This window comes from Onychostoma macrolepis, chromosome 19 (assembly GCF_012432095.1).
Source record: "Onychostoma macrolepis isolate SWU-2019 chromosome 19, ASM1243209v1, whole genome shotgun sequence".
NCBI classification, from domain to species: Eukaryota; Metazoa; Chordata; class Actinopteri; order Cypriniformes; family Cyprinidae; genus Onychostoma; species Onychostoma macrolepis.
The window spans coordinates 21831698-21842993 of record NC_081173.1 but is presented as its reverse complement, the minus strand read 5'-3'; the positions used below and the strand labels follow the sequence as shown (position 1 = coordinate 21842993).

Genomic DNA, 11296 nt, shown 5'->3' with positions numbered 1-11296 from the left:
CCATACTGATTTATTCAGTTACTTCCAGCAGCTACATAGGAAAGTAACAGGTACACCACAGACAACATGCTTACCTTCAACACGTCGGCCAAAGAACTTAACATCAAATGTTCCTGTAAGAGGTGGGCTGGCTTTTTGAGGGCTCATGATGGTGACGGTGGCGTTCCCCTGGCTTTGAATCAGTCGGTCCACTGTGCTGTTTGGCCTCTTCTATTGGACAGAAATGAAGATTGAGAAAGCTTACATGGATCACTCAACAACACAATTGTCTGCAGGAAACAATTCAGTGATATAGCGATGAACTCAAATGTCAAAGACAGGAAAATATTTTGTTGTCACTCATCATATCAGAGAGATCAGGAAGATCCATCACTTCAAGACAGTCATTGTTGAAAGAGTTTCAGTTGAACTTCGTGTGAACTAACTCACCTCTAGAAGGCCTATTTCAAACAGTGGGACACTAAAGCCACAGTTGTAAGGTATCGCTGTGATCTCGTAGCTGACATGTGAAGCATTTGCTTGTTTGCTCACAGAGATGTTTGAAAAGAAATGTCCTGAACTGGCTAGAGCAGGTGGTCGTCTTCTATGGATTACAACTGAACATGTGGAAAGAGAAAATAGAATATTCCATTTAAAAGGATCACTTCAAAATAATAAAATAAAATAAAATAACTTATTCATATTCACCATTAGAATCCAAAGCAGGCATTTCACGTCCAAGGTGAACAGTGTCTATAAAGTAAATGGAGTTAGTGGCCACTCCATACACACTGAACTGAAGAAGTTTGTAGTTGGTGCCTATGTAGTTTGCCTGTATGGAGGCCAGGAGATCCACACACTTGTAGTTCCACCTGAGAATGACAATGTCAGTGTTACTTTATACCCATTATAATGACCTTGATATTGGTTTAATTTTGCTCTTACATAGGCAAAAAAGACATCAGGTTACTTTATGTTCATTCAGTAGATTAAACTCACTCATCCGTTGAGTCAAATAGCACAGAAATACGTATGTTCTCCTCCCGGTAAGTATTCTCCTGGTAACTGAACAAAATTCCCAGTTCATTCACCAGGTGCCCTTTGTAGGCCAAGCAGAGCTACAATAAAATAAATATAAAAAATGTCGTGTACATTAAAAATTAAAAAATGTTCATCCTTGAAAAATCCATGAGGATGAGATACTGAGGTGTCGGATGGTGCTTACAGTTTTGTACGTTTGTAGAAGTATTGGGCTGTAGATTGCTCCTGATGCTGTAGTGTCATTGGCATTGAACAGAATCTCTGGGTTCTTCAGAGACCAGCGGCCACAGAAAGACTCCGAATCATTGACCCGGACCCCTCTACGGCTCAGAACACCTGAAAACTGTTACGACAAGGAGAAATCTCTATACAAGCTGGACAGAAAGGTGATGTTTTCAACAAAATAATTGATGTTTATCATGTTAGAACTTCATAATGTCACTTAATATTTGCAAGGCTAACTTGACTTGAAATAGGTTGTAACATAGATGATTATGTGCTTTTGTAGGTTTGCTTACCCCTGTGGTGGTGGTCTCATAATCTCTCAAAAATTTCACATTAGTGTTCTCCATTGTTGGAATCTCTGCTGGACATTTAGCGGTAACCATCACATCTAGTGCTGAACGCACCTTTAATAAAAAACAGATGCAACCCATCATGTAGAAAAGGAATATTTCAAAAGAGCATTCAAAATGTTTTGTACACAATACTGTAAAAAAACTAACATTTTATTGAATGGTAAATGTTAAGAAAAATAAAACAAAGAAAAACCTCAGTTTCAGAAGCATTGAAAGGCAGAGGGAGGGATGGAACTCCACCCCACAGCAGTGTGAATGTCTCCAAGCTGGCCTGCCCTTTCACATCCTCACTAACTGTGATGTTCGTATTCGAGTCCATGACAAAGTATTCAAGAGCCTCAAAGTTACCTGAGATAATTCCAAGATTTAAGAAAACATATTGCAAAATACTGTTAAATGTACTGGCAATCTTCACAAGCAATATAAAAAGTAAAATACAAAATAATAAAAAGGTAAAGTGTAATTGATGAAAATAAACTACATTATAACTGAAATATACAGTTGGGGTGGCATTATTTGATCCCCTGCTGACAAAGAAATTATCAGTCTATAATTTTAATGGTAGGTTTATATGAACAGTGAGAGACAGAATAACAACAAAAAAGCATTTCAAAAAAGTTATAAATTGATTTAATAAGTTGTGAAATAAGTATTTGATCCCCTATCAATCAGCAAGATTTCTGGCTAAGGGGCTATTTCTTTCTAAGGGGACAGAACAACTGTACCACATCAAACGGACGATGGACAGGGCCATGTACCGTCAGGGCCAGGGCATTGGAAATGGGTCGTGGATGGGTATTCCAGCATGACAATGACCCAAAACACACGGCAAAGGCAACAAAGGAGTGGCTCAAGAAGAAGCACATTAAGGTCCTGGAGTGGCCGCCAGTCTCCAGACCTTAATTCCATTAAGAAATTACATTATTTTACTTATTTTAAATATACTGAAAGGTGCTTAGATGTCTTATATTTAGCCAATTACTAAATAAAAACATTAGGTTTTAACTGAAGCATTTATAAATTTTCTCAATGAAATTACTAATTTTTTTTTACAGTTTATATTTTTACTGACATTCCATGTAGATCAGTAATTGGTTGTTAATGCACGTATCTCAAAGTCAGAACCGGAGTAATCAGTCAAAGTATAGCAGTTATTTTTTAAGTTCACCTCTATTAGAGTTGAATGTCACGTTGTACAGTGCCTCAGTGTCCACTTCTTGCTTTGTGACTGTAACACTGTCTGGTTTAATTGTCCACAAATCATTCAGAGCGTTCTGCAACTCCATCGCTGAAGCACTAACTGGGATCGGCCCTACAACATGCAAAGCAATTCCAGTCAACATTACAAACGCGCAAACAAAAAGACATCTTCTAGAGGTAATGCAGAAAAGTGGATGTAAAAACTAGAAGCACATGAAAACTGGATCTTGAAACTTCATCAAACACACATTCATAGATATACGTGAACTAATGCACCTGTTTTAAGACCTCCATATGCTAGGGAGTAGTATGTGTATTCACAGTTCCTCAGAGAGAAGCAGTTGCTGCTGATTCTCAGAGTCTGCACCTCATTGACAGGGGTTACTGGCATCCAACCCTGGAAGCGAACCACCTAAAACAACAAAGAATTAGGCTTCTCTCTATCTTGTCTGGATCTTTTTCTCCTAAAGTTCACTTACCTGTTTTTCAGGTAGTACATCATAGTATGCACTGATCTGCTGTTTCTCATTAACAGCATCTATTGTCTGCTGGGCCGTGAAAGGGCTGATCTCTTTGAAAAAGGCCACATCCACTGATGCTGCTCCTGCATATTCCTGCAGTAGAATCTCAATGTAGTACCTGTAGCACATTGATTTTGATGTTAGAATCAAGATTGGGACATAAACATTAATGACGTTTTGATCCTTGTGTATTTTTGTAAAAACTTCACTTACGGTTTTCCCTTCTCCAAGTGCATGACCTCTGACATTTGGGTTGTATAAGTGAAGAAACTGCTTGTGTAGTAAGCGTGATGTGCAATCTTGACCTGAAAACAAACCAAAAAAATGTTTAATAAAATTTAAATGTTAAATTGTGTTTTATACAAATATTGCATGTATTAAAATAGGCTTGTACGTTACTAACTTCTGCTTAATTGCTTACATTGATAACTACTGAAATTATGAAATGGTTTATTGATTTTGCTGGCATTCAAGTACCTTATCCTGGGGAAGACCTGTCTTGCTGAAATACAGCTGGCACCGATCGTCGCCTTTGATTCGGAAATAGTAGTTGTCGGTCTCCATCGGAACAAAGAAACCACTCAGTCGTACCACAAAGTTATCAATTTCAGCGGGCCACACATAAGACAGCGAATCCACCCACTGGACAGAATATCCAGGCCTACTGGAATTATACCTCAGAACGTCCTCTAGAAGGTTCGGACTGGAGTTGTTCCACATCTCCATTTTAAATCCTCTGCCACCTACAAACACATTAATTTAACTATCATCCATTCAAGGACAATATGGTTTATAAGACTCATTTTAAATGTGTAATTTCATAAATAGTATATAAAAGAGACAAGGGCTTGTTGTCAATCAGTTTACTTCAGTAAATATTTTTCAGGGTAGAGTCATGTTTCAATTTCTGTAAAGTGCCTTAAAGTCTTGGAAAAAAAGGATGCAGTTCTAAATTTGTAATATTAAATAAAATGCATTTTATATAATAAATGTTTTATATAACATTTATTTATTTTAAAAATTAATCGCAGTAATTTGTTGTTTAGATGGATTTATGGCATGATCAAAGAAAGAAATGCAAAAGAATTGTTAAAACTCTGGTCATCTTGGTGTCAAATATGTGATGGGCTCTGATATGCAGTGTTATTCTGAGAAGTCAGCTACGTGACAAAAAAGAATCATGGTCTTGATTGAGATAACGCGTGACACTGCAGCAGTGACAGAGTTAGATGTTCTCACGTGTGAAATGCAGAATTCCGCTGTTGTGCAAACACTGACCATGGAAAAGATTGTTGCAGAAATATAACGTCACCATAAGAGATCTGAATATCACATAAGGTTCTCACCAGGAAACACTGTCATATTGGTTCTTTCATAACTAGGAGTTATGCAGGTTATCCTCTCATTTGATATGCTCTGAATCTGACACTCACGACCTAAGGGGGAAAAAACACATTATAAAAAAAAAAACATTTTAAATAATAATAAATAAAAATATATAAATTAATAAATAAATAATACATTTTAGATATAAAAATATATTTTAATTACTTTATATGTATATATTTAATATATATAATTATATAATAATTATAATTATTCATTTTATATATATACCTCCTATTAAGACCATAGCTGGCTTGTCAGTCTCATCAAAGTAGCGTCCCTGAATGGTCAGTAATGTACCACCAAATACACTGCCCTCAGAGGGAGAAACTCCTGTCACCTCTGAAAAAGACCAACAAACACAGGCCAAGTTTTTCCAAAAATCTGATTTTCAACATACAATCACATGTTGTATTATTTAAGGAAAATAAATGTTCTTCGTACCTGCATATGTCTGGAACATGGCAAGTTTGTTCAGTGCTGAGATGCTGAAAACCCCAAAGTCTGGCAAACTCCTGAAAAAAGAAAATGTGCATTTTATGTAGTTTTCTGTCAACAGCATACTAAGACTTCTACGCAAAAAAAAATGTGTAAAGTAAAATCAAACTTCTTCTGACCTCCCAAAGTCACTGTCGAGAATGTAACTGAGGTTGTGATGACCTGAAAACCAACGTAATGACATTTAATCCAACAAAAATCTATTGTTCTGTGAATTAATAATTCTTGAACATCTTGATGTGTCCTCACCAACATAAGTTCCAATCATTTTACAACTCATATATCCCCACTGGCTGGTATCAGAATCCAAATAGAGACCATACCTGAAATAAATAATGTGCATTTATGGAGGGTGAATTCATATTTAATGTTAACTTTTGTTTGCAACCAAATTGAAAAGTACTTACTTTTCATCTGAACTGGGTTTCAGAAGTTCGCAAGGCATGCCTCCCATGTACGCTCTGTATAAAGAAAACACATTAAAATCAAGCACACCTCATGTCAAAACACAGAATAGATTTAGCATTCAGCTGTGTATTAAATATTTCCAGACCTTAAAAATCTCACATCCATGCCATTTGAACTTTTGTCGGTGTTGCTTCCGTATACGTCAGTATAGGTTCTTCCCCGCAGTGTCACCACAGTCCCTAAAGTTCATTCGGTATTTATTAATTTTTTTATAACAGGTGTCATTTTTATAAACCAAAGCAGCACAGAGTGATGATAAATACAAAACAAACTCACCTGGGGGACCTGAGAGCGGACGGATACTTTGAATGCTGGGTGTACGGAATGATCGGGGCTGTGAAAGCAGTTTTTGTAAATTATATTGCAACATTTTACAGAGAGCATAGGAGTATATGTTTTAGTAAGCAGCACAATGCATCTTACATAGAACATGCACCAGTAATTCCACTGGTATCCATTACAAATTTGACTTGAAGGAATTGGCATCCCATCCACGCTGACCCGTACCTCATAGTCATCTTCTGGCAGAGCTCTGAACATGATGCAAAATAAAGTTTTCTTTGAGAATCACACGCCATCAACATTTTACATAACATTATGCAGCAGCTATTTAAAAAAAAACTAAAATTTGCATATCACAAACAGACAAACAGAGCACAGTCTTAAAGGGATAGTTTATGAACAAAAAATACTAGGATATTTCTCAGATTATCTTCTTTTATGTTCCACAGAAGAGAGAAAGTCACACAGATTTGCAAAGACATGAAGGTGAGTAAATGATGACAGGATCTTAATTTTTGGGTGAACTGTTATAATAAACATGTTCTACAGTCAAAGGAATTTAAAAATGCTACAGAATGTTTTTATGTAATACATAAAATAATATGATAATTTAGAATAGCACTAAAGAAAAATGTTCTAAGTTTCAAATTACACAAATAAGATTTTAGAGCTGCATGATGATTTTCAGTGAATAAACTATTTTATTTTTGGTCTGTTTCTCATACATATCTTGTATGAGTTCAGAAAACCTGGAATATTGTATTCTTCAAAACGTACGCTTTGGTGTTCCACAGAAGAAAACAAGTCTTTTAGGTTTGGAACAACATGAAAAAGACATTTTGAATTTCTCACATGGGTTATTGCACTTCTCCTCAGTCTTAGAATTTAGTCAAAATTTAGATTCATACATTAATATATCGCCATGAACTCCCCTGGTATTCACATTTGAGTATGTTAAAAATCTTATTAGAAGAGGCGCACTGATTGAATACAGTGCGATAACTGCAATCAATATAAAGACTATATTGAATAGGGTTATGTGATTGATTGCATACCTTGTATAACACGTGATCTGAGTGGAGTGAGTGGAGTCTTTCTCGACATCACAGGGAACAGATCTGGTGCGGGACACCAGTGTCACTGTGTTACCAATGTTTGGGTCATTGGCATTGAGATTAAACTGACTGGCTTGAGCAAAACCTGAGAGACAAAATCACCAACAGACTTTTTAAAGAATTTAAACTAAAACATAGCCAAAATGTGCTGAATTAGAACAGAATGTTGAGATTTATTTAAGAACATATTGATGATTTTTTAATACCTTGACCCTCTATGGTCAGTCTCGTTCCGCCGTTGAGGCTTCCGTATTTTGGGGTCACTTTGTTGACACGCTGCGCTCCTGTCAGGACGGAGATTAGTAGGACAGTCACTAAAATTCTGTCACGCTTTTAGAATGACAACAATTATATAAATGCGCAAAACCGTTATTATTAATCAAAGAATACAAGAGGTAGACTACATAAAGCTCGTACCTGCGGAACTCCACAGTAAAATACAAACAGTGAGAAACAGATGAAACTGCAGCAGCACGTGCCTCATCCTGATAGACGCACTGCGCGCGCGCTTCAAAGCAAAAACACCTGAATTTACTGTATCCCTACTGCAAAAACATTATACACATACACTTATGTCATATGTATGTCCATTAAAAAACAAAACAATAAAAAATAAATACATGAAAAATGTGAACAATATTAAATTTACTTTAAAACAAACGTTTTGCAATGTTGATCAGACCAGTGCTATTAGTATTCAGGCTATACATTCAATAAATGTATATCAAATGAATAGATGTATATAATCAATAATGTATATATTCATTTATATAGGCTATCCTGAATGTATAAATAAATACTATGTATAGGTCTAATTAAAGATTAATTAATGGATTGTTAAATGAGAAAATTATATAGACATTTAGAAAAATAACTTCAAAGTTCACATTGACCATAACTCAGACTCACGTACCTGTTAAAGCTCTCTTCTGAAACCCAAACAGCAGTGGCTCATTTGTTAAGAAGAGCTCACTCTTTTATACTACCTGCCCACAGGGTGGCAAGAGGAGACTCACTTTTTTTTTTCTTTCACCTTTGTGTGTCAGGTGATCATGCATTGCTGTCATTCTACAAGCTAGAGAGACATTCATTGTTTTCCAGTGTACCCTAACAAACACCTGAAACTTCACAGATAACAATGCTTTTGTAACACGTAGTGATCTCTGTGCTGTAGTGTCAACATTATTTTGATATTCATACGGTGACTAAACTTGAATGTTACACTATTTGATGTCCCTTAGATGTAATCCATTTGAATGACCTAAAACCAGATGGAATGAAGAAGATCTGGACATTTGACCTGGGCCCGGTTTTTCAAAAGTAATCCACTAGGATTTTGGATAACGGATTGGATCAAATCTTGAAAATGTGTTTTTCAAAAGAAAAATCGGATTACATAATCGGATTAGATCACGTAATCCAATCTTGGTTTTGATCCGGATCAAACCTTTAGTTTGGGTTTTTTTTAGAACTTTTTTGTAGGATTTGGATCACTTTGATCCAAAAAATCTGGATTAAACTGATCCCATCAGAAGGGTGGATTCAGCGTGGATTTCATGGCCAAAATGTAATGAAAACTTTAAAAATGTATCAAATAATACTATATTTGGATCATGCAGTATCTTACAAGATATCCTATTTATTCATAAGGTTTTAATTTTATTTGTTCATCCGTCAGACTACAGTGATTAGGTAGGCTTTAACGTATTCAGCCTTTCAGTATAGGCCTACAGCAAAGTAGAAAGAGTTTGGCCTCATAAAATAATCCCCCAAACAGCTGTCAAAATTGACCAAAAAAAATACATTTTATTCTGTCACTAATTGATATATATATTCATCACAATCGAAAATATTTTTGTTTTCAGAATATTTATTAGTGATGCATGCAATGATTACAGAATAACCAAAAAAAATGCAAAGAATGGCAGTCACTCATTTTTGAAAAATTTTAATTTTCTGAGGAATTAAAAAGTGTTTCCAGAGTGTACGAGCACTAGCTTTTTCCATGTGCTATATTTTGTCACTAACATTTTGAAAATGTTTTCTCTCTCCAGACCCGGATGTCCTGTCAGGTCATAGCCATCAGAAGCTGGAGTGAGACATTTTTTTCGACTACTGGTTTGGTTAAATGTTTGGTTGGCTATGTGTTCCTATCAGACTTGCACTTAGTCTCATGCCAGATTAAAACAATAACAACAACAAAAACTTGTGGCATTTTGGCAGGGTTTTTCTACTGTATTTGTAGTTTTTTTTTTTTTTACACAGGGTTCCTTTAATTGCACTTTTTCTCTGTGATGCTGCTTTTATTGTTAAACATACTTTTAAATGTTTACACTTAAAATACTGTTAAAAGATTGTAATAAGAGCCAATTTAACAATGCTTTTAGTTGTTTTAATAAATGGCAAATGAAGCACTATATCAGTCTATTTCTCCTTTTATTTTCTTTACGAGAGATGTTACGATATCAGACAGAGTAAATAGGAAGTAACTTGTATTGTATTTCACAATTATAGCTGCCATTACTGTGAAATTACAGCACAGTCATAAAATGTAAAACAGAAATTAAAGTGTAGAATTATGAGAAATCTCTGGAACCATTGCTGCCAGTACTTTACTGTAAAATTACAGCACAGCCGTAAAAAACAGAAAACAGTTCATAAACTGTAAAATTACGGTAAATCGCTGGAACCATTGCTGCCAGTACTTTACTGTAAAATTACAGCACAGCCGTAAAACAGAAAACAGTACTTGAACTGTAAATTAACATTAAATGGCTGGAACCACTGCTGCCAGTATTTTACTGTAAATTTACGGGGAAATTTTTTACAGTGTGCCATTTCACTGTCTCTCTGTGAATCCTCTGAGAAAGGCTGATTTATATGGCAGTGTAGTTGGTCTTTTCAAACACACCTATTACAACTGATTAGTTTTGGCTTGCGTTCAATTGAGGCAATTGGACCCAAGGCCTATAATTGATGAACAATGTTCACCATAGTAAAGCAACGGAACCATGGACTCAAGAAGCTGTAACTTCACTGCTGCTGAAACCAATGCACTACTAGAGGGTGTTCGGTACCATTATGGAACAATAGTGGGAAGTTTTAATTCTGCTAAGGATACCAACAAAAAGAAAAATGATGTTTGGATTTTAATCACAGAAAATGTGAATGCCATAGGGTCTGGCCAGAGGAGGACCACAGACCAAATCAAATTGCGGTGGAAGAATCTTAAGGCCAGGGCAACAAAGGACCATGCTGAAGCCAAAAATCCACAAACAGGCAACAAGCCATTTAAGAGGGGAGATTACACAGATGTGGTCCTCGACATCATTGGAGGTGAGAAGTCGCAAGCTCTCCATGGTATTCAAGGTGTTGTAGGGGATGGCGAGCCTTGGATTGAGGAGGAGGAGGAGGAGAATCTGCCAGTTCCTCCTGAGGCTGATCCAGAGAGCGTATTTATACTGAATCTCAGCTTTGTTCCTGAGGAAGAAGCTGGATCCTCATTGGTTGAGCCAGTGGTAGTTGCCACAGGATCTCAGAGGAAAGGCTTGAAGCGCCCTTCATCAAACAAAGATGATGATTACAAGGCACTTCTGCAAAAAGAGACTGAAAGGGCAGAAGCACAACTTCGTCTGGCAGAGGAACAACTGACTCTGACCAAACTGCAGCAAACCAAGGCCAGACTTGAGATCTGCCTCCTAAAGGCTACGCTCAGACAAGCTGGTCTCTCCACATCAGATGAGGAAGTCTGAAATTATTGTGGAATATTTGACATTAAGTCTTTTTTTTTTAATTCAATACATCTATACTTGATACTTGTTATAAATATCCTCAATGTACAGTGTTTGTGTTGTAGGTCTCAGATGAGCGGACTGCTGGAAGAGGATGGGGTGGGGTTTTTCTTGTTTTTTTTAAATGTGTGGGTTTTCATTTCAAATAAAAATAAACTTATATTGACCCCACACTGGCTATTCTACTTGTTGCTCTTTACATATCTATAGTTCTACATTGTGATTTCCTATCCTGTTTGAGCACTGGTTATCCAGATTTGGTGATCCTGAAAAGTTCCTATCTGGATCAGATTGATCCAATCCGATGTGGCTTTAAAAAACTGGCTCCAAAAGTAAACTGGATTACGTGATCACGGATCGCAAAAAAAGGATTACTAAATCCGGATCAATTTTATCCGGATTAAACCTTTTGAAAAACCGGGCCCTGGAGATAAGGG

The 11296-nt window shown here is 36.3% G+C and overlaps 1 protein-coding gene across 1 annotated transcript in view; it reads right to left on the bottom strand.

Annotated features, from left to right (window-relative positions):
- LOC131526020 (fibrocystin-L-like) overlaps window positions 1-7613 on the bottom strand; it is a 39108-nt gene extending 31495 nt beyond the window's left edge. Inside the window, exons 1-24 of the mRNA XM_058754080.1 lie at window positions 7486-7613; window positions 7275-7352; window positions 7009-7153; window positions 6095-6203; window positions 5948-6005; window positions 5757-5850; window positions 5611-5664; window positions 5453-5526; window positions 5323-5365; window positions 5150-5220; window positions 4937-5047; window positions 4666-4755; window positions 3797-4062; window positions 3533-3624; window positions 3278-3437; window positions 3075-3210; window positions 2767-2910; window positions 1792-1946; window positions 1539-1649; window positions 1205-1363; window positions 979-1097; window positions 688-851; window positions 430-596; window positions 75-210 (exon numbers count right to left, since the gene is read on the bottom strand). Coding sequence (XP_058610063.1) covers window positions 75-210; window positions 430-596; window positions 688-851; window positions 979-1097; window positions 1205-1363; window positions 1539-1649; window positions 1792-1946; window positions 2767-2910; window positions 3075-3210; window positions 3278-3437; window positions 3533-3624; window positions 3797-4062; window positions 4666-4755; window positions 4937-5047; window positions 5150-5220; window positions 5323-5365; window positions 5453-5526; window positions 5611-5664; window positions 5757-5850; window positions 5948-6005; window positions 6095-6203; window positions 7009-7153; window positions 7275-7352; window positions 7486-7552 — 2803 coding nt within the window. The 5' untranslated portion in view covers window positions 7553-7613. The remainder of the gene's footprint in view (window positions 1-74; window positions 211-429; window positions 597-687; window positions 852-978; window positions 1098-1204; window positions 1364-1538; window positions 1650-1791; window positions 1947-2766; window positions 2911-3074; window positions 3211-3277; window positions 3438-3532; window positions 3625-3796; window positions 4063-4665; window positions 4756-4936; window positions 5048-5149; window positions 5221-5322; window positions 5366-5452; window positions 5527-5610; window positions 5665-5756; window positions 5851-5947; window positions 6006-6094; window positions 6204-7008; window positions 7154-7274; window positions 7353-7485) is intronic.
- Between the last annotated feature and the right edge of the window lie 3683 nt (window positions 7614-11296).